This window comes from Ambystoma mexicanum, chromosome 3p (genome assembly GCF_040938575.1).
Source record: "Ambystoma mexicanum isolate Mex_15411 chromosome 3p, UKY_AmexF1_1, whole genome shotgun sequence".
Lineage (NCBI taxonomy): Eukaryota > Metazoa > Chordata > Amphibia > Caudata > Ambystomatidae > Ambystoma > Ambystoma mexicanum.
The window spans coordinates 1267973506-1267998420 of NC_090925.1; the positions used below are offsets into that span (position 1 = coordinate 1267973506).

A 24915-nucleotide genomic window follows, 5' to 3' on the forward strand; every position below is an offset into this window, starting at 1 on the left:
CATATGATTATGGATCTGCGACACAAGAAATCCCCTTCAGTAGTAGTTTTCCCCACTCCTTGTTCTTGAAGTTTTTGGGCATCCTGTGTTTTTCTGTAAACCATGCCATTGTCGGAGCTCTTGGACATCTTAGTTTTCTTTCCTAGTAAACCTTTTAATTTTCTTGGTGTTTTGAGGCACATTAACTGGCCGCCATCTTGCTTCTTTCTGTATGCTTTAGTCAGCAGCGCTTTTCCAGAGGGGTGTGGGGAGTTCGGGGGCATAGAGCTCTCCCGTTCCCTTGCTGTGTGGGCACATGCGCATCCAGTGGGCGGGGAGTGGTGTCTTTGAACCGTGAACTTTTAGTTTTACAAAGTGTTGTCAGAAAATCTCCTAGTGAGTACGTGGAATGCCCCAGACGTGATATATAGCCATAAGGGGGGAGTTCCATTGCATCAATCACGCCCAGCGGGCTAAATGGTCCCAGGCTTTGTGCATGACAGCCAAAGGCTGCACCTTGGATCTCGACTGCCTCTCCGGGGTGCCCCACAGCAGCCCTCTCACATCGTTGGGTTGCAAGGTCTCCTTCTCGAGGAGAGTATGCGGAAGGTCCACCGAGTGGGACCACCACCAAACCGAGTATTGAATGTGTGCTACCAGGAAATACATATATAGGTCTGGGAAGTCAAGTCCTCCTTGTGTGCAAGGTCGAAACATTGTGTCGAGAGATATCCGGGCCTGTCCGCCAGCCCATATTAACCTGTTCATCAGGCTCTTGAGCCGTGACCAAAAGCCCGGAGAGGGCCAAATCGGGACATTATTAAAAATATATAAACATTTTGGTAGGATCGCCATCTTAACCAGCGAGATCCTGGCTGCGTGAGAGATGGGCAGGCGGATCCACGCGCCCACCTTATGTTCCAACTTCTCCAGCACTGCCATATAGTTGTCCTAGTACAATGTCCCTGGGGATGTGGACACCCGTATACCCAGTTACTGAATATCCTGAGGGCACCATCCGAAGGCCTCCCCATTGTCATGCTGGTCGACGTAGGTGGACAGGGGGAGGACCTCTGATTTAGTGCAGTTGATCCGCAGAGTTCTCTGAAATCTCTCCCACCGTGGGTTGTAGATTCTTTTTTGGGTGTTTAACATATAACAACATGCCATCCGCATACAGGGAGACCATGGAGTTGTGGGATTGAATCCTTACATGCCTGTGTGGATGATACTCAAGCAATATGCACGCCAGGGGTTCGATTACTATGGCGAACAGTATGGGGGACATGGGGCAGCCCTGTCGGGTTCCTCACGACGGATAGATCACCTCTGATTGCACACGGTTAGTGTACACAATGGCCCTGGGGGCAGTGTTAAGGAGACATATCCACTGTAGATAGGAGGTACCTATACACGTTCGGCGGAGGACCTCGTACAGAAACGACCACTCAACTGAGTCAAAAGCCTTTTCGCCATCCAACGCGGTCACTATAATCGGGAACTCCGGGTTCACATTGTGCACAAACATGAACAATCTACGTAGATTATTTTGGGTGGAGCGCCCAGGAATAAATTTGGCCTGGTCAGGGAGGACCAGGCTGGGCATATAAGCAAGAAGCCTATCGGCCAGGAGCTTTGCCAGGATCTTATTGTCGGTGTTAATTAAAGAGAGGGGCCTATAGGAGGAGCATTTGCGAGGGTCTTTTTCAGGTTTCAACAGTATTGTCATCAGGGCCGGTCCTGGCCGCCTCATGCATGTCTCGTATACGGGGGATTAGGAGATCAGGGTACGTCGTATACAAGTCAGCTTTAATCCCATCTGTGCCTGGGGCCTTACCGTTGTGGATAGAACGGATCACTTTGAGGAACTCCTCATCGGTGGGAGGGTCGTTCAGTAACGCACCTTCAGCTGGGTCCAACCACCCCAGGGCAATTCTATCTAATTACTGTGTTATTGAATCATGACCGACAGTTGCTTGGGTGGTATATAGACAGGCATAGAATTTTAGGAGGGTTGCGTTGATCCTTCCGCTGTCTTTGGTGAGTTCCCCATTGTCTTCTTCAACCTCCACTATAAGGTGCAATTGTCGTTCCTGTTTGATGGCCCAAGCCAGCGTCCTGCTCGGGCAGTCGCCCTCGCTGTACGCAGCTGTCGATATAGAATCTCCCAGAAAGCGCTCTTGCCTGCCTATTTCCTCACGCTTTTCCCTTAGTAGTGCCTGTATTGCCATGTATTTAATATATACTCTACTGTCTTCAAGAGGTTTCCACTGTTTAGCCCCCTCTTTATCTATCTTACTTAGTTTCCATGTATTGCCCCTCACGCACTTTACGTTTTCAATCTTAGTTACTCCTCGCTATGCGCTGTTCTTTCTCGTTTCTAGCACCTACGCATTGGAACTAGTCACCTCTTTCTATTGATTCTTTTCCCAATCTCGATCTCTGCAGCTCCCGGCTGAAAAGGCACTTGCTATCTTCCTTAGCCTAGTGTACTTTTGTCATTATTTATTTGCAATTTCCTTATTTTGTACTGCATTCTTTTCTGTCATATACAATGCTTTGGTGAACGTGCTCTATAAATAACTAAAAATACAAATATCACAATCTTATTGCAATTCATTTTATTGAGAATATTCAATTGATTATACATGGAAACATATGTTCTGTAAGAAAATTGTAATGAAAAACAATATGTAGAACAATACATCCTATGCCTGGAAAGGTGATTGTAATTGTTCATTCAGCCTGACAGGAAGGCCCTGTATTTCTTTATTCAGTGATATTGTTGTTGCTTTTTGCTCTAAAAAGATATTCTAGTTATTTCTCCTGAATTCGTTTTACTTCAGTTCAGTAATCCCATTTCTATTGTATAGTTTACTAACCCCCCTTTCTCTCTCTCATGCACACACACACACACACTCACACACTCTCACAGATTTAAACACCAAGAACGTGAAGCCTTACTAACATCACTCAAGAACCTGACAGACTTGGTTTCTGTCATGATGCCACAGAGAGACACTCCTATAGTGATTTCTCAATATCTGACTCTGGCATCACAGCAGGGATTTGTCAGTCTGTATCATCACCTCAGAAATCCCATATAGCCCCAGAATTTTGGAGTAAACGTCTGATGTAACTGCTATTATTGTACTGTTCCCCTGTAGGCTGAGCCTGAAACTTGACGGCGACCTGGCACTCAGCGTGGGAGTTTACAACCTCTTGCAGAAGGCTGTGAAGCCGCCGCCTGTGAAGCTATACAGAGAGACGAATGAGCCAGTGAAAACCAAGACTCAAACTGTCAACCAAAAAACTGGGGAAATACTGCTACCTAGCGACACCAAGAAAGCTCAGGTGAGCTTGCAGCTACCACATCAGCCGGGCCTGTTTTGGCTGATCAGGTGTGAGAGAGCCTCAGTGGCACTGGGCGATACTTCGACAATATCCAGAGATTCTTTGCTAGTGATAAAGTCCATTGTTAGTAGCTGTAGAGAGAGGAGGAGGAGGACTGTTTGGTTGAAAATCTTGAGTAAGTGCCAGAAGCGTGTTATTAATTCTGTATGCATCACTGTAGAAGCCTCGGTATTGCATTCAATTATATAGGCCACTAATAAGTTCTGTGTCCTGTTATTGAGGCCACACATGTAGCATTGTATACACTTTAACAGGGGATATTTGATTTCTTAACTTTTTTTGTTCTATGTAGTGCCCATCATATCTCCATTTTGCTAAATCAATTACGAAGAAACACACTTACTTTAAAAACAGGTTTAAAAGAAAGCAAATAATGGTGTAATTATGTTACTTGTAACACTGGAGATAATGAGGGGGGAACTTTAGTGAGGATTCTGGCGTACATTGTTAGGCAGAAACCTGTGCAGTTCCCTCTGGGACCACTGCAAAAGATTTAGGGCTACAGGTGTTTGGCAGTAAACCCACTTGGTAGCAGTCTGTACCACACAGATTCACTTGGTAGCTGTGGCTGAGCAGTCAGACTTCCCTCAAGAAGAGTTAGGCAGTATACATGGTATTCACAATAGGTCAAGAGAACACAATAGAACAAGTAAACACTGACCAGGGCTTGGTGTAAAAGAGATATAATTATTTATTTAAAACCACATCTAGAAAAACACACAGGCACTAATAGTAAGCAATTCAAAAACACGGTCACTAAAAGATATACACTCCGTTAAAGAATATTAGACAAGTCTTAAGTAAAGCCCCACTTATTTTCAGACAGCGGTGAGCGCTTAACGTAGATGGCACTCTAATAATTCGGTTTAAAAAGGGAGAGAAAAGCAGAGAATAAACTGAAACAGATCCCAACACTTTTTTACGAACACAACAAGAGAGGAAGGCAAAGTAACACCGTGAATTCAGAGTCAGTAGGCTGGATCCGCTTTAAGAGGATCAAAATGAAATGTGTCCAAGGTCACACGGTTGCAGTACCCAAAGTCTTGTAACGGTTCGAGTTGGACCAAAGAAAGGGACCAGTTAGAGGGCCAAGGCGGCCAACCCAGTCCAGAAGGTTAAGGGGTTATTATTACCTTGTAGCAATCTTTAGAAAGGGAGGCCTGGCGGACACGGTACCTTAAAGTGGTGAGAACACTCCAGCGGGGGCAGTTGTTCCTGGCAGTGGATGCAAGTCGGGGCTTTGTCCGGGGGAAGAGAGGATCTCGTCGGGGAGGAAGACAGGAGTCCGTTGCACTGCCAGGGAAGAAACCAACCGCAGAGTTTCTCAGGTACAAGGAGAGGTCTGTTGATTCGCGATTCAGTGGTAAGTGGCTATCCGGCTGCCGGGGTGCTTGGCACGGGCAGTTGGACCACAAACCGGTCTGGGGTGCGAAGAGAAGAAGGTAAACTTGTTGTGCCCACCAGTCAGGGGAAGAAGCCTCTCCAGCCGGGAGATCTTCTCTGTCGTCGGGAAGTGGTGAGTCAGTTCCGCAGGGCTCCACCGGTGGTGTCGTCTTGGTAGGTCGGCTCAGCTTCTCCCTCGTCGGATTCTCGGGTCCTGTGGCGACTTCTGAAGTTCCAGTTCCAAAAGCCCTGCTTTTATGCAGCATACCCCCATTCACTCAGCCTAGCTGTCAATCAAAAATGCTAAGTGGTGAGACGGCCGGCTCACCACTTGGGCCAATCACACGAGAGTGCGACTTGAGTTACCAAGGTAACTCAGTCCAGGGTGCCTAAACCCCCTCCCACACCCCCTGTGGTACCCAGACAGAGTGGAACCACTTTTGGAGGCTTCTGTGGAGAAGCCTGCCAAAAAGTGGAACAAAGGGCTCGACTTGGGTTGGAGTCACAGAAGAGAACACAAACGCCATTTTAGAATCGAGTCCTTGCAAAAAATACCAACCGGTGAATTAATATTAATTAAATAAACCGGCGGTATGTTCGCGGCTATGAGAATTAAATAATTTAAGTTGGTAGCCTCGAACAATGGGAAAATCCCATAGGGAAATATTTGCGGTCGAATATAAAAAGTAGTATCCACTGCCACCAGCCAAAACTTGATCAGGGGGGACGAAGACGTGCCCCCTCGACTAACAGACCCTGGGGCAATCTAATTTCCCCGACCAGTACGTCCACAATATGATGGTTTGTACTGGTTTCTGTTAATAATTTGGGACTAGTAAAGCCAATGGTGACTTTACATGCCCTGGGAGACAGTAGTCAGTCCCAGGGTATGGAGTCTATGGTGGGGTGTCACTATGACACCCCTGTGTTATTGCACGGAGGGTGCTGTGTAACACACATAGTAAAAACACATGAGACCCTATGGAGTAAAGCACCCCATAACCCATAAAACATATTAACAGTCAAAGGAACACCATAAATCATGTCCAAGAGTGGGAGAAAGAGTCTCACTCTTGGCAGGAGAAAAAAACAAACTCCAGAAATCTAGCAAAGCTACTGGGGGACTCACTAGGTTAGGAAATTCAGCCTAAAGAGAGAATTCTCCCTAACATACATATGTTGCCAAGAGGGCTACTTATTTAGGTGCAGCTATGGTGTCCATTTGACATTATTCGATCACTGCAGCCCTTACTTAAAAATGGTTTGTAAAGTTATCTCTTCAAGAGCTTGTTTGAAAATCAGCTGATTGGCTGATCACTCAAGTTTGGATTGTTTGCGTACCAGTGTCTGGATCCCTGTATGCTGAGAACTCTACCTTCAAGTTAGTGTTCATGGCTGGTGTGAGAGTGGCAGTTTCCACAGGTTTCATTAGTCCTTGACCTAAATGTCTTTGTTTATGGAACATTTTATCCAGATTACACCTTGTAGGCAATAGAACCCTTTTGAATGGATAATGCAGTCTCTTCACAGCTAAACTCTATCTGACCACCTGGTTTTGCACTTTTAACTTGTTGATGAGTTTTTTTGGAGAGGCCAATGTAGGCCATATTGGTCAAAGGGTTGCATTTATGGCTGCTGGGTGATCTTCTTGGCCCGTTCCCATCCTTCCCCTGGTCCTCCACGCCCAATGGGCTGGGAACTATTTGCTGGAACTGTCTATGGGATGTTTTACCACTGCTTCAGCGCTTTACTGCCTTGGTAGTGCGCTTTGGGTTTGGGGTAGAAAGACATTGTCATCCAGAAGTGTATTGGTACCTCTGTTGCTCGTTTGGGACATCCTGCATCCTCTGCGCCATGTCTTTGTCTTGGGATAGTGTTCTGCTGATTGGCTGCCCCATCTAGCCCCTCGAGCCACTGGAACCTGCTTAGTCTAGTTGCTATGCCTTCCTAGAGCTATCCTTGCCTCTGGATTCATTCCCGACTGGTGTGTCCTACTCCTGGGAAAGCCGCTTGTTCTTCTTTTTTGTTCTTGCGCCGGGGTTGTCTTTGGTCTGGAGTTCAAGTTCCTGGCTGTTGGGATCCTGCAACCGCACCTGCAAAAGAAGCCTTGTATTTTGACTCTCCCCTCCCTGATGGCTACAAGATCCTCTCCGAACCCAGAACCAACTGACCCGGAGGTGGAGTAGACCGTTTTTTTTCTCAGAGTGGATCCCTGCTACTGTGATTCATATGCAGGACTACTCCTCCTTTGAATGCCTGGTCTGCAGGCTCTCTATCTCCCCTGGACTCTCTCTAACTATGGCCACCATCTACAGGCCATCTGGCCAGGTTGCCCTCTTCCTGTAAGAGTGGGCTGACCTCTCCTCTTCTCTCCTTGCCTCTACCTCTCAACTTCTCCGAGAATCCTCAACATCCACCTGGATGCTTCTTATCCCTCCTATGGGCTCTTCCACAAACTCTGCGACTCTCTCTCTTTCCGTTCTAACCTCTGGTCCGACACACTCTGCCGGTCACACCCTGGATGTGCTCATCTCTTCAACATCCCCCTCTCTAACCCCCTCACCACTCCTCTCTCTTGGACTGACCACTTTCTGCTCTCCTCTCACCTGAAGCTCTCTGTCCCTCAGGCTAAGCCTACCCCAGCACTGCCAACTACCTTCTCAGTCATTCGGCCCATGAGGCGTGTGTCAGTGGATGCCTTTGCCGCTATTTTATCTGCTCCTCCTACGCCTGTGACTGACTCACACTCTGACACAGCCCTCTCTAACCTTCATCTTTCCATCTCCAAAACCCTCGATGCTCTTGCCCCTGTCACAAAAATCAGTCTGAAGCCTACCTCCAAGTGCAACTCTTGGTATGATTCCGACCTCGCCGCCGTAAAACGCAAGTGTAGGGTGGATGAAAGGAAGTGGAATGCTTCAGGCACATCCTCTGACAAACTGGCCTGCGCCTGCTCCAGAGGCAATGCAAACTCTCTGCCCTGTCCAAGAAGAGAGTCGACATCCAAGCCGGCGTATGCAGCCTCTAACAACACGGCCAAACTCTTTAAAATCTGCAAGGAGCTGGCCAATCCTTCTGCAGTTTCCACCTCTCCTGTTCCGTCCCAGGCCCTCTGTACGGCTCTGGCTTCTCACTTCACCACTAAAACTCAGAACATCCTGTCCTCCCTCTCCTCTGCCTCTCCCTCTAGCGGCCCCCCTCTGGACGGCTCTCCCGCTCCTCCTCCTTTCTCTTCTTTCTCTCTGATAACTCATGACAATGTTTGTAGACAAGTCTGATCTATGAAAGTGTTGTCCAAACAGGTGCTTTCCTGCTCCTCCAGAACCATTAAGGACCACATTGACACCCTCGGCCGACTTCTGCAATAATATTTTCGCCACTGGATCCTTCCCCTCTCTCCTCATGAACCCCCTCCTTACAAAAAGCCTTCTGCCGATCCTGTCAGGCAAACTATCCCCCGATCTCTATCACTCCATTCCTGGGTAATCTCCTGGAAGAAAAGCTGGCCATCTCCCACCTCACACTCCACACTGAATCTGTTCAGAGCAGCCAGAGGAGCAGAAATGCTCTCCTGAACCCCTCTGAAGATCTGCTCACTAATCTTGACTCTAGCCTACCTTCTGTCCTCGTCCTCCTTGACCTTTCCTCTCCCTTTGACACAGTCAATCACGCCATCCTGATCACATGACTCTGTGAAAACCTGGGCATCACAGATCAGGCCCTGGATTGGTTGACTCCCTTCCCCCTGGACCGACCCTCGCAGGTCCAACTTGGGTCCTTTCTCTCCACCACCTGTCTCTCCACATGTGGTGTGCCCCAGGGCTCTATCCTCTCACCATGGCTCTTCAATGCTTAGCCCCTTTGGCCTACCTGATCTCTACCTTCTGCTCTAACTTTCAGTGTTATGCCGATGACACTCAGCCTTCTTTCAGGCTCTCCTCAGCCTCCTCTTCTCTTGGTTCTATGTCATTTCACCGACAATTGTTATTTCAATGGGTGTTTTAGGAATATATATATATATATATACTTTGGTTTTATTAGCATTTTCCTATTGTTACAAACAGGGTAAATGCAGATTTGAAATGAATACAAACAACTGGCCCATTGAACCCTTACCCCTCCCCTCCACTGGCCCCCCCTTCCCCAACACCGACCCTCCCCCCATTCAAATCAAAACTTTGATCTTGGGAGACACTAAATGTTCTCTTCGTATCCTGTACTTAGGAGATGATGTGGTTGGTGACCATTTTTGCCGGCTGAATTGTGGTCGCCATCCCCCGGGCCGTGGGCACTCGGTTCGTTTGCAGGACATCTCTGACCCCGCCCCCCCTCTCTCGGTCCAGGGCTTCGTCCTGGTGTTAGTGGACGTCCCATCCCCAGGTCTGCTGCACCCCATACCAATTCGCTAGGAATGAACCCGAGTCATTATTCACCATTGCAGTCAGTTTGTCCATCAAGAACATGTTCTTTACTTTTTTCAACCAGTCATCCTTGGAGGGGGTCTCCGGGCTCTTCCACTTCTGTACCAGGGCTACCCTTCCTGCCCTCAACATTGTTTCCGTCATCCTTTGGTATCTATATATTTCCGTTTCCTCCGGGGGGAGGCCCAGCAGCATCGTCAGAGGGTTTAGAGGGAGAGGTTTGTCTGATACCTCTGCAATCCAGGCCCGCACCCTCCCCCAGAAGTCTTGGACTTTTGGCCACTGCCACCACATATGTTTCCTGGTGCCTACCTGGCTGCATCCCCTCGGACATCTCGGTGACACCCCTGGGAACATTTTTGACAATTTCACTGGGTCCCTGTGCCACCCCTGCAGAATCTTAGTTATGGTCCATGTCTGAGGTGAATAAGTTCCCATGGAAAGCAATTTTGAAAATCCTAGACCAAGCATCCTCTGAAATAACCTCCCCTGCCAGGTCATTCCAGAACGAGCGAAAACTACTCCTCCCCGGAAGGTTGATGGTGTTCAAAATTTTGTACATTCTGGATACAGCCCCCTTTCTTGAGGTCGCTGTGTCCAGGAACTTCTCGAAGGGGGTCAACTGCCTCCTCAGGTTTTGACCCCATGAGTGGTTGCAAAGTATGCCCTTGAGGCGGAGGTATTCAAAGATGGAAAGAGACCCCTGCCCAAGAGCATCCCTCAATTCCTCGTATGCTAGAAACTCGCCCTCTATGAACATCTGCCCCGCCCATTCCATTCCCATGTCTGACCAGGTCTGGGAGTTCCGGAACCCCCTGCTACCCAGATTGAGGGGATGGCCCCAGAGAGAGGACATCGGGGACGGCCATGAAGTAAGATAAGCAGCCTCTGGGGCCTCTTTCAAAATTTCCCAAAACTCCCAGGGTCGGATGGGTTCTCAGCTTTCCCGGGATTGACTTGCGCGGGGCCCACAGGAGGTCCCGAATCTTCAGGGAGTGGGTATCCGTGTCCTCTAAGTATGACCAGTATGTCCCCATCCCTTCTTTCATATGTTCCAAGAGGACTCGCAGCTGTGCGGCGCGGAAATGAAGAAGAAAATCCGGTAACTCAAACCCTCCCTCCTCCCTCGGCAGAGTTAGGATCGCCCTCCCAGTCCTCAGGGTTTTCCCTTGCCATATGAAATCTCATACTGCGTTCTGTAGATCCCTAAAGGTCTGCTCAGGTTCGCTGGTTGGGAGCGCCGTAAAGAGGTACAGAAGCCTTGGTAGGACATTCATCTTTACCGCCGTCATCCGGCCATACCAAGACAGAATCATTTTGCCCCATCTCCTCAGGTCTGATGTGATCCCTGCCATTATGGGGTCATAATTGGTGGTAGCGAGTTTCGACAGGTCCCTAGTGAGCAGGACGCCCAGGTATCGTATGGAGACCTTCCCCACTGCAATCCCTTTGAACCTATCCAGGTGGTCTAGCTCAGGGTCACGTACTTTCATTGGGAGCAGTACCAATTTTGTTGTGTTAATTTTCAGCCCCGAAAAGCGCCCAAACGTGGCCACCAAGGACAAGAAGGGAGGGAGCGAGGAGCCAGGATCCACCATATAGGCTAAGATGTCGTCCGCAAACAGGGATAGCTTGAATTCTACCTCACCTCTACTAATCCCCCTGATGCCTGGATGTGCTCTGACCACTATGGCTAGTAGTTCCATCGTAAGGACGTATATAAAGGGGGAGAGTGGGCAGCCCTGCCTTGTCCCTCGTGAGAGGGGGAAGGACTCAGACAACTTCCTGTTCACTTGGACGCTTGTTGTGGGAGCTCTATAAAGTGCGGATACCCAGCTCCTAATGTGTGACCCAAAGCCCATTTTTTGGAGGAGGAGTTCTATATATCTCCATTCAACCCTGTCGAAGGCTTTCTCTGGAGAGGACACATGCATCCAGCTCCGATTCTTGGGCGTAATGAAACAGGTCTATCGTTTTGCGAATGTTGTCCAACCCCTGCCTTTCTCTTATGAAACCCACCTGATACCCATGGACCAGCTTCGGCATGATCCCTTCCATCCGCCTCCCCACTACCTTGGCCAAGATCTTCATGTCTATGTTTAACAATGATATTGGGCGGTAGGAAGAACATTCTGTGGGGTCCTTACCCTCCTTGGGCAGCACTGCTATTATGGCCCCCATCATGGAATCGGGGCGGATGCCCCCCTCCAACACGGAATTGAAAACCCTTGCCAGGTGCGGGGCTAGGGTGGAGTGGAACCTTTTGTAGAAATACACTGTAAAGCCGTCCTCCGGGGGGAGGTTCCCACCTTCATCCCACTAGTCACCTTCTCTATCTCCTCCTCGGTAACCGGGCCCTCCAACCCCTCCGACATCTCTCTCGTTAAGGCCGGGACTTGGATGGAGCTCAGGAAGTCCTCTATCTGGGCATCGCCCCTGTCATATTCCGACACGTACAATTTTTCATAGTATTGGCGGAAGGCCTCTCCTATGTGGGGAGCATCATAACCCAGTCACCGCCTTCACCATTCTACTTCTCTGTACATCCCTCGGCTTCCAGGCTAGGATCCTGTCCGCTTTGTCATAATATTTTTTCTTGACCAGCTGGAGGCTCCTCTCTGTTTTATGTAGGAGGAGGTCCTTCAGTTGGAGCCTGTAGTCCTCCAGGGCGGCCACCTGGTCGCGCTCAAGGGGCTGCTCCGGTGGGCCCCACGGCTGGAGCCGGGCTATTTTTTCTTTCAAGGTCTTCTCCCGGGCCTCCCTCTCCCTTTTTTTCTGGGCTTCTATTTTGATGAGAACTCCTCGTAGGGTTGCCTTGAAGGCGTCCCACAATGTGTGTGTGCCAACCTCCCCGTTGTCATTTAGCTCAAAGAATTCCGTTATGGCATCTAGCACTTCCTGAGCATGGACCTCATCTTTTAATAGGGCATCGTTACATTTCCAGCGTCATCTGCGGTCTTTGCGCCATCCCTCCGCTATAGTGACACAGACCATGTCATGGTCCGACCAGGGGACTGGGTCGACCCTATGGCCCGAGATGTATGGGCGGAGGGTCTCGTCCAAAAGGATGTAATCCATTCTGGAGTACGAGGTGTGGATGGCAGAATAGTATGTAAATGAGGGAACATCCGTCCTAGGGGTCGGGATTGTATCCACCAAGCCCAGCTCAGAGTTAACCCTCTGGAAGTTTTGCGCCATGGCTTCATCTGCGGACCTAGTGCTTTGGGGACCTACACGCTTTCTATCTGTGGATGGGTCCAGGACCATGTTGAAGTCTCCCCCCACCACCACCACTGTGCCATGCACGAAAAGTTTGAGCCTGTCCCTCACTTCTTCCCAGAAATGAGCTTGACCCTTGTTCGGGCCGTACACTACCGCAAGAGTTAGGGGGGGTGCCCTGTAGAGATCCCCTTAACAACAAATAGCGGCCCTCGGGGTCCTTCAGTCTGTCCTCCTTTTCGAAGCCTACGTCCCTCGCTAATAAAATGGCCACTCCCCTTTTCTTAGTCCTGTGAGATGCGCAGAGCACCTCTCCAATTCCCTCCCCCCTCATTTGGGGTTCCTTCCCCCGTGCCCAATGTGTCTCTTGCAGGAAAATCAAGTCCAGTTTTGCCCTTCTGAATTCTCAACAAACCAGAGATCTCTTAGTGGGGGGTGTTCAGACCCCGCACATTCAGGGGACCCACTCCCAGGGCCAGCTAACTGTCAGCCATAATCTAAATGTCCCTCCCTCTTGGTCAACCTCATCACATTGTTGCTCCCTTCTCGCTCCCTTTGTCTCGCATCTTGATTTCTTTGGTTCCCCCTTCCTCCCTCCCGGGGGGCCCTAAAACTAGCCCCCAACTGCCCCCCAATCCCTATCCCTAAAAGAACAACCCCAACCAACTTGTGACCCCCCTCCCCGGCGTCTAGCCAGTTAGTTCCGCCATTGCTGGCATTTGGCCAGACCACCAGCCTGCCCTCTTCGGCCAGGCAATCAGTACAATGCTCATATCTTTGAGCTGCCCCTCCCCCCCCCCCCCGCTTCGTCCCATCGGTTGCCTGCATTATACTTGCTGTTCAAGGGGACTCTGCATTCATTGAGACCTCAAGAACTTCCATTCCCGATCCGCTGCAGCTCGGGGGACCCCTGCCGTCAGCCCTCCGAGTCAATATGCTCTCCTTCCTTTGCGGGCGGCGGAGTGTTCAATTTTTTGTATTTCCTCAAACTGGTTTTCCTTCTCCTGGCACCCGACTGGCCAGAAACCCCGCTACTGATCGCCTCTGGGCCAACTGGGCCCCTCCGGGGGATAGGTTCCGCCACATAATCCTGGATGGCTCCCCTTATGTCCTCTTCTGTGACCAGCATTGTCGGTTGGCCCATGTATTCAAAGGCCAGGGAGAAGGGGTACCCCCACCTGTAGCGCACCCCCCTCTCCTTGAGTAGCTGCGTTAGGGGGCGGCACATTCTGCGCTTGGCCAAAGTGTAGGTGGAGAGGTCCTCGAAAATGGTGATCTGGGCGTTGTTGTAGGTGATCACCCCCGCCTTCCTTGCTTCCTCCAGAACCTAAGTCTTTTCTGTGTAGTAGTGGAACCGGGCCAGGACCGACCGGGGGTTCCCTGCCTTGCCTCCCGCTCTGTGCACCCGGTCGAACGTGAGTTCAGTGGTCATCTCTTCTGCAAACAGGAGGGTAATAATGTCTCTCACCACTCGGATTAAGTCTCTCTCCGTTTCTCCCTCCGCTTCAGGGACCCCGAAAAATCTAAGGTTATTCCTCCTTTCCCTGTTTTCATAGTCATCCATCTGCCTGGCTCTTTCCTCGTCCCTCTTCTCCAGGGCCGCCAGCCTCATATCAATTTGAACCTCCTAGGATTCTGATGTTGACTGGGTGGTTTCCACTTGTAGAAGCCTGTCCTCGACCTTGTCCACACATTTGTCCATCTTTTCAAATTTCTGAGCGATGTCTGATCGCATTTCTCTGATTTCCTGTAGGATAGAGGCAAAGCCCCTTTCCATCGCTGTTGTGTACTGCGTCAAGGCCTCTGGGTGGGCCATGTCCCCAGTGCCGTTAGGGCCGCTGATAGTACTCTCTGTCTCCTTGTAGCGGAATGCCTGCAAGGCCTCTTGCCAGCTCATACGGTCTTCCGATGTGCCCACTGGGGGCTTTGGAGGATCTCCGCGTGGCCCCACCCTGTGGTAACCGGGCTGGGGTGTCTCGGGGAGCCCGTGGGGGGGTAGGCCCCCCTCTGTGGGGCGTGGCAGCTTCCAGGCGGGCACACGCCCCACCAGCACCGGATGGGGGCCTCACACCTGGGTCTCTCCTCGATGTTGGCGTTATTTTTCGGGGCGGGGGGACCGCCGGCGCCGTTCTACTGCCTCCGTCTGATGCCTCCTTCCCCCTCCTGGGAGATGTCAGGCGGGCACACGCCCTGGGGATGGGCCCAGGGGCCACCACCTGCTTGAGTCCGGAGTGGGTGAACACTGTCCCTTTGCTTGGCCTCGATGTGGATGCAGGCCGCGGGGATCTCGGGAGGGGGGTTCGCGTTCCCGCCTCAGCGACTGTTATGCTCTGGGCCTGAGAGCACTGTAGGTCTATGTGGCTTGGGATGGGCCTGCTCAGGGGGGGGGGGCACGGCTGCGAGGGGGAGGCGGGCGTGGCTCCCCCTGGTCTGCAGCGTGGTGTTTTGCAGGGGGCCGCCGCTTCCAAGCGCGCCCTTACGCCGCCTTCCCGATGCCACGGCTGCCAGGCCCCGGATGCCTGGTCCGGGGCTGCTTGTCCTCTCCGTCTGCTGGGCCTACTCTGCCGGGGACACGCTCTGACCCAGGGGGAGAGGAGGATTCGGCGAGAGCCCGAATCCTGTTCTGGGGGCGCTGTCCCGAGATCGTGAGCTCCCCCCGCAGGAGCGGGGGGGGCGGGCGGATGGATGTAGGTTGCCGGGCTCGCCGGCAAGACTCCCCCGCTTCGGCGGGCCGCTCCTCCTCCCCTGGCTCCAAGGCCGATGCTCTCTTTGCTGCTCCTCCGTCACGCCCCGCTCTCTGGGGACCTCGAGCTTCGCTCTTTCGGGCGGGGCCGTCACGGGGGTTCACCGGCACAATTCAGCCGAGTGAATCCGCCTGAGTGTCCGGGGGGTGGGGGCTCAATCCCCTGAATGGCCCAGCCTCAGCGGGAGTACGGAGTTCAGGCAGCCATTAGCTGTGCGCCCCCTGGTGGCCTCCTTAGGAATATATTTTAACGAAAACGCTAATCGAAATAATGTTTTTAATTTTGTTGTGGGGGTTCCCCCCCAAGCATCCCATCCCCTATTGTTTTTTCACTATTCCCGATCCCCCCCTTACACACACTTTCCCACCCCCCTATATTTTCCCATTGAGTTTTTTTCGTTAAAACATAGTTAAAAAACCCATTGAAAAAAGACTGTTGATGAAAGGACGTTGTACCCTTCTCTCTCGCTCATTCCTGACTGTCTATCCACAATTCAGGATTGGTACGCCTCCAATGATCTCTGTCTTAATGCCAGTAAGACGAAGATTCCGCTCCTGCTTTCCCTCTCACTCTGGCTGCCCTCCCTGGGCCCTCTTCCATTGCCTTCCTGTGAGGCTAAAAACCTTGGTGTGTCCTCTTTGACTCCACTCTCTCTTTCTCTCCTCACATCACGGATCATGCCAAGAAGGCCCACTACCAGCTGCACCTCCTCATAGTTATTCTTCCTTTTCTCTCTTTCCCCCAGAAGCTCACTATCTCCAGAGCTCTGGTTCTCTCTAGGATGTACTACTGCAACAGCCTGACTGCAAGACTTGTCCTTGGTCTCAAGCCCAGAGACTGTATCGCTCCAGCCCTGAAATCTTTCCACTGGCTCCCGGTGGCTGCAAGCATCAGGTTAAAGACCCTCTGCATCGTCCACAAGGCTTTCTGTGGCCGGGGCCTGCACTATATCCAACATTCTCTTTCAAAATACCTTCCTTCTTGAGCCCTTCGCTCAACTACTTCGACCTCTCTGAGGGTCATATGCTTCCGAAAGCAGAGAGTGGGAGTAGATCTCTCTGCAGGTGTCTCCCTCTGGAATGTTCTCCCTGCCCCTTTCAAACTTGAGCCGGACACCTGGAAGTTCCAGAAGCAGCTCAAGACCTTCCCTTTCTTTTCTGCTTTCTCTCGCTATTCCCCTGCGGACCTACCCGTCTCCTGCGCCGACTGGTTGCTTGGCTACCCTCAGAGTCCACTGGGTACCGGGGTCCTCCATGATCAGTCTCCCCTGCACTTCCTATGGGCCTACCACGCACTTACGGGCTGTTACCGTTACCCTCAGTCCCCTTCCGCCTTGCACTAACCCAGCGCTGCGCTGCCCTGGCTGCACCTACTGTTTTATGTCTGGTTTCTTTTATGTTGACTTCATAATTATCAATATTGTATCATGTATTATTTTAAATATCACATCCCTAGAAGAGCTGAGCTCGAAATACTTGTCGGCTGATGCAGAAATTGACTTTGTTTATTTGCATTAAAGTAGTTTCAGGACACGCGCAGTGTGATTGTATCAACTACTCCGAGCAATGCTCCCCTCAGTCCATTTCCCCCTTCCCTCTCCCTGGCACTTCCCCCTCCTCCCTACCCCCTGCACTATACATTGTCGCACTTGCACGATTTGAATGACACAAGGCCAAGTAAGATAGTTTGTCGTATCTTCCCTGTCTTCTCTCAATGATCTTGTCGCAACTAGAAACATTTGTGTACAGGCGCGTTATAAATGACATATCATATTTACTGAGTTGTTTCTGGTCTCCTGAACTGAATTTTCAGGAAACCTTATCAAGAGTTCCTACCTATGGGTCCTGGTTTAGTAGTAATTCACCATACTTACCTTGGGGGTCCCGGTAGGTCTGTAGTCAAGACTCCTTACATGCGGGTCTTAACCTTATTTCTCTTTGAATTCCACTGGGGCTGATCCTGCTGTGTTGCATCTTCTGCTGGGGCTACTGGTTTTGAAGCCTGCCTCTGGAACTCTTCTTTAGGGTGTCCTCTGGTGTCCCCTTGGCTACTTTGCTGCTGTATCGGACGTGTTGAGGAGAATTGGGGCGTACCTGGCTTTTCAGTATAACTGTGAGGTCTGTCTTCAAACTTTGACTTGTTGGTTCCTACAAGGTTCCTTCTTCAATGTCAGGAACTCCTATAAATGACATTCTAAGATACTTACCTAAGCAGTGATATTTATTCTCTGCCCTCCTAGGGCCCCTGGAGTTCTCCACCAACACTGGGACTTTTACCAACTACCACTTATTATTAGACATTTCTGAGTCTGTGGATTACACACCTGCCTCTTGAAATGCATTGTATAATTCTTGGCTACATATGTTTCCTTCCTTTAAGTGTATTATGCCCTGCTGGGACTGGGTTGTGTGATCCTAATGTGTACCCTGAACTTTGGCAGCTCTCCTGGTTTTTTTGGACCTTGTGTACACCTGTGGCTTATCTCCAGGAGATCTACCACTGTGCTTTGTGCATATTTATTATGTATATTGCTGTTGAACTAGAGCAAATGAAGAAACCTGTGACTGATTTGTGTGTGCCATCTTGAGTCCTGAACATGATGGTAATGCTGTATGTTTATGTTGTCTAGTGTCCTCTTTTCTGCCTATCTGTTAAAGACTATGGGCCTCATTAGAAGTTTGGTGGTATTTCGGTGGTAAACCGATTTATCGCTATTGCCACTTGGTCCCACGGATTTACCGTGGGATTACAAGTGGTGGTAGCCGGATCAAGTCCCCATTTTCTGGAGGTCACAGGACTCCACAGGGATTTCAGCAGAATTACCACTGATGGCAGGCAATTCAGCCGATTCTACTGTTTTTTGGTAGTAAGGTGGAGGATTTACTTACAGCATTTTGCTGGAGGAAAATCCTCCACCTTAATCATCAATGTTGTAGTACGTCAGTGCGGTACCCCGCAACTCCATTGCATGCCTAAGAGTGGCCTCATATTACAAACTTCTGAAGTTCCCTGTAACGGCAGACCCTGTATTAGCAAGCATACACTACCAAACTTATTGCACTAAGCCGCCCATTCCTCACGCAACAAAACTGCATCACACTAGCAAGAGCCCTCATCTTAACCAAATGAGACTACTGTAACATACTCCTATTAGGCACCCCTCAAAAAAAATCAATAAAATGCAGCTACTACAGAACAAAGCATTATGATCAGCACTAGGCATAAGCAAAAGAGATCACATTTCACATCACAGGAGAGATGCACATTGGCTACCCATCCAAGCCAGAATGCTCCACAAGACACTCACAATCACACACAAATGTGTCCCTGGCAAGGCCCCAACCTACCTCAACAACTGTCTCAACCGCAAAACTGCAGTCGGATGCCTTAGATCTAACGCAAACTTACAGCTACACATCCCACGCTTCAACAACGTAAGAACAGGCAGATCTAGCTTCATTGTAGCAGCCCCCAGAATCTGGAACTCCCACCCTGCTAACATTAGTAACGAGCCCTCACTGATTAAATTCAAGAAACTCCTCAAAACGTGGCGCTTTAATAAATACTGAGCTCCGTGCTCTCTTCTGTAACGCCACACTGCATGACCTATGTAAATATTGTATAGTAAATGTAAATGCTGTATATAACCCATGTAACCACTGTATATGTAACAACCAAGATCAAGTATTCTTATCTTTTACCATGTAACCTTAAGTCAAGCTTTCTCTGTAACTACGCCGTGATACCCTTGGGCTTGGGCGTATAACAAATACAATAAATAAATAACCACCTCTGGAATACCATATCTTGCTGACTTTAATAACCAACGCTTGCACTGCCGATGTAGCCCCCTGTCATACAGAGAGGGGCTTTCCCGGTATGTGCTCGGCGAACTACTGCACCACTGCTCCTCATATTCGCCTTTAGTTTTCTCACACATCCACCATGCCTAATCTGAACCCAGCAAGTGGGGTATGTCTTTAAACCTGCAGATTTATGTTCCTTTTATGTTTGTCACTGCAACTGACTGTATAACCTACCTTAATCTACCTCTGTAACTGTATCACAACTATGTAATTTGAAACCTGTAACTTGGGCTTTGTCCGCTGCTATAAACAAAAAATAAAGAATGCAGTGGTAACTGGGTTACCACTGCATTACCACAATTTCTTTCCACATCAATGTACTCGTAATGTGGCCCTACATGTATAGCAACCAAATAAGGGCTGAATATTAAACAGTGCGTTTACCCTAAAATTCAAGAAATCTAGTCTAAATATTATACTGACCAGTATTGTCCAATTCGGGAATCCTGATGCAATTGGCCCAGTTGAGAGTGCGATTCACCAGACAGTCAACTGAGGTCAACCGAAGTAAATAGAAAAATACTTTATTTAGCAACACATATGCATGAAGTCAACAATACTAAAAGTAAAACGATATATACACGTATACAATCTCAGTTTGGTGTCCGAAATGCAACACCACCACACTTTATAATTCACAGTTTCTATAGCAACACTGTAACTATAGCATAATGTGAGGTAAACGTGTTGGACAAAATATTATAGGCTTTATAATGTTATAAGGCAGTACCATAACTCAATACGTATCTGAGCTAGTCCAAGCCCTATGCTAAAAACGGTTTATAGTCATTACATCGACAGCCAAAGCATCTAATGCCATACCATCTAAAAACAAAGCATCTAATGCATTTTTTTAATTTTGTTTTTTCAGTGGGCGGATGGGCGTACCCCCCCAACTTCCCTTTTTTCCCCTTTAAACCACATTTTTATTGAACTTAATCACTTACCAACTTAAAAAAAATGCATTAGATCCTTTTTTTTTTTTTAGATGGTATGGCTGTCGATGCTGTGGTTGTCGATGCAATGGCCGGATACCCCTAAAAACAGTGTTTACCAATGTTCAATGGTAAGTAAGCATGTTTTGGCTATGTGGGTGTAGTTGGTACAGATACTCGTATTTGTCCCATTGGAAGCAGTAGATTTCATGTCCCGGGAGGATAGCTCAGCGGCAACGTGCGCGCCTTGGAAGCAAGACGACACGAAGCAACACAGATTCGATCCCCGGGTCCGCGCTTAGAAACCTCTGGGTGTTTAAGCGAGTTATAAATAATGCAACTAAGACAAAAGAAACAATTACACAATTAAAAAACAAACAATTCCTGTAACAGCGCCTCGATGCACGTGGGCTGTGTGAGCGCTTTAAAAATGCTACAAAAAAATAATTAAAAAAAAAAAAAGACTTTCGTATGATGACAAAGGCAGCTACCTATTCCGTTCGTCCAGGTGACCCCAGTCAGTATGACCAGGCTCAGGTTCCACCTTCAAAAGCCAGGCGCAGGTAGCTGCAGGTTAGAATGAATCTAGCACGGGGGGGGGCATAAAAAAAGGTAAGAAAACAAGTACCTCAAAACCTGATCAAGGCATACCACAACCCTAGATATGCTAAAACCATTAGGAACAACTGCTCTCACCATGATGTTGGAATATCCCAGTACACTTCAGGCAAAACAAGCAGTTTAAGTGACCTGACACAGAGTCTGCAAGAAAAAGGATGTTCAACTAAAGGACTCGGGTTCTGCCAGGACCTGCCTTCTCTGTAGAGGGCAGCAGAAGAGCAGCCAGGTCAAAGGCTCACAGCGAGGATTCACTGCACGATTCACAGCACCAAGTTGCACACGATTCCAGCAACAGAGGATGTCCCCACTGCTGCACTCTAGATATAAGACCACAACTCCTCACAGCTCTAGGAGTATGGGCCTCAGTGATGCAGGACTTGAAACTTGCAAGGACACCCAGTTTCAAGCAAGGGAGGCACCTTGGAATTTCTCTCTTGTTGATTTAAGGGCAGAGCTTCACCTAGCTGTGGAGTTCCGAATTCATTCAAGAAGGTCCCGATTGCGCCATTATTGAAAAATCCTTCCTTGCATCCTTCTATTTTGAATAACTTTAGGCCTATAGCCAATTCCTCCTGGATGGCGAAGACCATGGAGAAAGTAGGCACCCTGCAACTTCAGGATTACATAGAAATGAATGAAATTATGGACCTGTTTCAATCAGGCTTTCACCCCAAACACAGCACTTGTACCGCTCTGCTTGCTGTATGGGATGACATCTTGGCCAAGGCAGATAACGGTGAGATGTCCCTATTAATCATGCTGTACCTCATTGCAGCCTTCAACACTGTAAATCATGCCATCTTAATCTCTCAGCTCCATAGCCTAACAAGAATTACTGATGTTACCCTCAATTGGTTTAAGAGCTTTCTCTCTGTCAGGATTCCATGGTATATTTCTAGAGTTTCAAGGGTCCACAACTTTACAATTCCCAGATAATTCTCATAGACATCAATTAATTACACATTTTAATTATAAAACATCATTTAGCAATAAGACCTTTTGGAGGTAATTCTATTTAGAAGTGTGATGTTTGGGTTATGTATTTTATTATAAGAAAATTGTACAAAAATTCCTTAATGAGATTTCAGGAATCACTTCCTTCCCCAAAGCAAGATGGAGGGTTGGTCCTGCAGCAGTGATTGGAGTAAACAATTGATGAGGTAGTTTGGAATGTTGATCAGAGTTCTAAACTGCCTTTCATTTTAGTAGCCATAGTGGCAGGTTGCAGTTTCCTTAGCTCCAGTGACTTTTTAAGTATATTTGATCCTTAGTAATCCTTTAAGAAAATTTTAGAATTTAATGGACAATTTTTATGAAGCTATCCGGAAATCTGTGAATTACTGAACAGATGAAGCAAGCTAAGTTATTTAAACTACAAAGTTTTACATCGAGAAATTTATATTCGAAGTTATTACTATAAAGAAAAAGACTGTGTGAGATCTACGTTAACCTTTATTGATTTTTGGTTTAAGAAAGTAGTTCTGAGTTTATTTTTTGAATTTCCATTGTTGCGCATATTTTTTAATCGAAATTTACTTGCGCGCGCGTGTAATATTACTAACAATGCGCGCGTAATTCTTTTTTTAGCGCTTCACTTGTTAGTTTGTTTATTCTGATATGCGCTCGTTTTCAGTTCTACCGCGAGCGTTTATTTTCTGTTAGAAATACGCAGTGCATGGTTAGAAGTTAGAGTAAGGAACCCTGCATACGTCTCTGCGCGTAATTACGTCGTGACGCTTTTCCAGGAAGTGATAGTCATCAAAGGACAATTGCATTGCGTATGTGAAGCGTCGTGACGTTTCTTCAGGAAGCGATCGTTCCGTCAAGACAACTGCGTATGTTAAGCGTCGTGACGTTTCTTCAGAAAGCGATCGATCCTTCAGGACTATTGCGTACGTGAAGTGTCGTGTCTGAATCCTTCTGGAAACGAACTGTTCACGGTAATCGTTTCACTTGAGTCGATCTGTTGAGGAGTCTACATTTTTCATCAGATGGACGTTTTGAGTGTTACTAACTCAACTTATGCAATAAGCTCTTTTCAGAATCAATAAATACTAGGACTAGTATTTATTGAGAAGTTATTTTATGTATAATATTTTTGTATAAATAAGATTGGATTCATCAGTCAGTTAAATACAAGTCAAGACATTTCCTAAGAAATCCTTCCACAGTAAAAGAAAGCAGAGACTTTGATTACCGAATTCAATATTTCAATACTACAAACTGAATAAGCCTATAGGCATCAGAGCATAGGCTACAGGTATTTAAAGAGGAGGGTGGTATTTTGATAATAATGTTAGTAATGTGGATTTTTGATTGATATATATATATATTTGTCTCTTAGATTTCACAGACACTGAGACCTGAAGCGTCTACCAACTCAGAGAACTCCAGTGCCAGCCAGTGAAGATCTGTCTTTTGTTGTTTTATCCTCCATTCCCCTTTCCCCTTGGGTTTGCCAGCTAGGTAGTTTTATCTTTTAGGACTGTTTGGCAGGCAGACTTGGGGGGGGGGGGGGTCTGGTGGGCCAGCATCACTCCTGAAGGAAGATAAAAGACTGGACCTGACACTCTCTGACCAGGAACAAATGGTCAATATCAGACTTTATACGGTAGATCCCATTAAGTTAGGTTGTGGGGTTCCTCAAGGTTCACCTTTTTCACCGCTATTGTTTAATCTTTATGTGCAACCTTTGACGAAGAATTTACAAAGGTTTCAGTTACAATATCATTCATTTGCAGATGGTGCACAATTCTTTTCATGGTTTCTAGCCCCACTGACACATTTTCCGCCCTGGTGGATGGTCTAGCCAAGGTTAATCAGTGGTTGATTGGTAACGGCCTACAACTTAATCTGAGTAAGCAGAGGTTCTACTCCTTGGCCCTAAACCACTGTAAAACAAACGTCACCGTACACCTAGCCCACCTCAACTTTTTGGGATTCCTACCACTTATGCAGCAAAGGTGATATACATGTAGGGATCATTTGGGATCGGAATCTGTCCGTCTCTTCTCAGATTCATGAAGTGTCCAGAGCTGCATTATTGCATCTTTGGTTGCTGAAGAGAGTCCTGCCCTTCATTCCTAAGGAAAATTGGCGTTTGATTACTGGTACTCTCCAATTCCTATATTGATTACTGAACTGCTTTATATGCAGTCTAACAAAATATCAATAACTAAGGATGCAAAAATTTCAAAATGCACTGTCTCATTTTTCAGCTACCTAAAGCTATATCTATCACCCCCTTTAGGCGAGAACTTCACTGGCTCGCAGTCCAGCACAGTGTACAATTAAATTCCTCTGTTGGGTTTTCAAGTTCAGGTTGGGATTGGCTCCCCCATACTTGACCGCTCTATTGGAATGGTACCAGTCTGAAATGTGCTTAAGATCGAAGCCTAGTAACCTTTTGGTGACTCCTTGCTCCCATTATTATTTCTTTTTTTTAAATCTGTTTGATTTCATTAACCAGTGGTACACGACTAACATTGGAAAAAGAACACTGGTTCAGTGAGTCAATTTCCCCCCACATCCCACAATTCTGCACAAATCCATTCCTCTTTGCAACATTTCCCTTGATTTCTCCATCTTCCTTCTAGTATACCCTAGTTATTTTCGCCAACAGATTATGCCCCTCCCCTCAATATGCACCAACCCCTCTATGTTGGACATGCCTGCAGCAAAGTCAGCCCTGTGCATCATCAGTGAACATTCAATAAATCCCCTTTGCTGAGGCCAGTGCAGGAGTTTGGACCTGTGCAGTAAGATAATGCATATAAGGGACTATTAAATCAGCGGACAGGAGACAGAGGATGGTTGAACAAAAATAACTTTATTCAGGAGTTAATTAGGCTTGGGAACTCAATGTGCCATAACACAGGAAATAAGTCAGTTTACTTGGGCTAAGCTCGTTTGTCAGTCCTTCAGCCCCCCCAGTATTTCTATTTACCGGGTTTTGCTATATAGGAGAAATCCTTCTTTCTCGGATGTGCAACAGATTCTAAATAAAATAGAAAAGGAAATAAAGTCCAGTCGGCTCTTTTGGCCCGGGTACCTGCTTACATGGGGTCAGCTCAGCGACTATTGCTTTTTCCAATGTTGCACGTTTCCCCGGTAGGTGAGCAAGGTATGTGAGCCAGCCAGGCTTGCTCCTCCTCTGTCGGGTCGGGTGTACGGGCTTTCTCAATTCCGCTTCCTAATAAGCCCATTGGAAGTTAACCGCAGCTTCGCTACAGTCCTTGTTCTCTCCATCTCCGGGCAGCTTGTACTGCAAAGAATAAAGCATGCCCGTGTGTTGTGTGGCGTGTGTTTTAAACCCACCACTGCTGCACCCTCC

General features: G+C 48.0%; 1 protein-coding gene across 3 annotated transcripts in view; it reads left to right on the forward strand.

Moving 5' to 3' along the window:
- The window catches only part of XRCC6 (X-ray repair cross complementing 6), a 473622-nt gene that overhangs the window by 324074 nt on the left and 124633 nt on the right, over positions 1 to 24915 (forward strand). For all 3 annotated transcript variants that reach the window (XM_069652767.1, XM_069652769.1, XM_069652768.1), the window contains one exon: positions 3147 to 3333. In XM_069652767.1, the coding sequence (XP_069508868.1) occupies positions 3147 to 3333 (187 nt within the window). The remainder of the gene's footprint in view (positions 1 to 3146; positions 3334 to 24915) is intronic.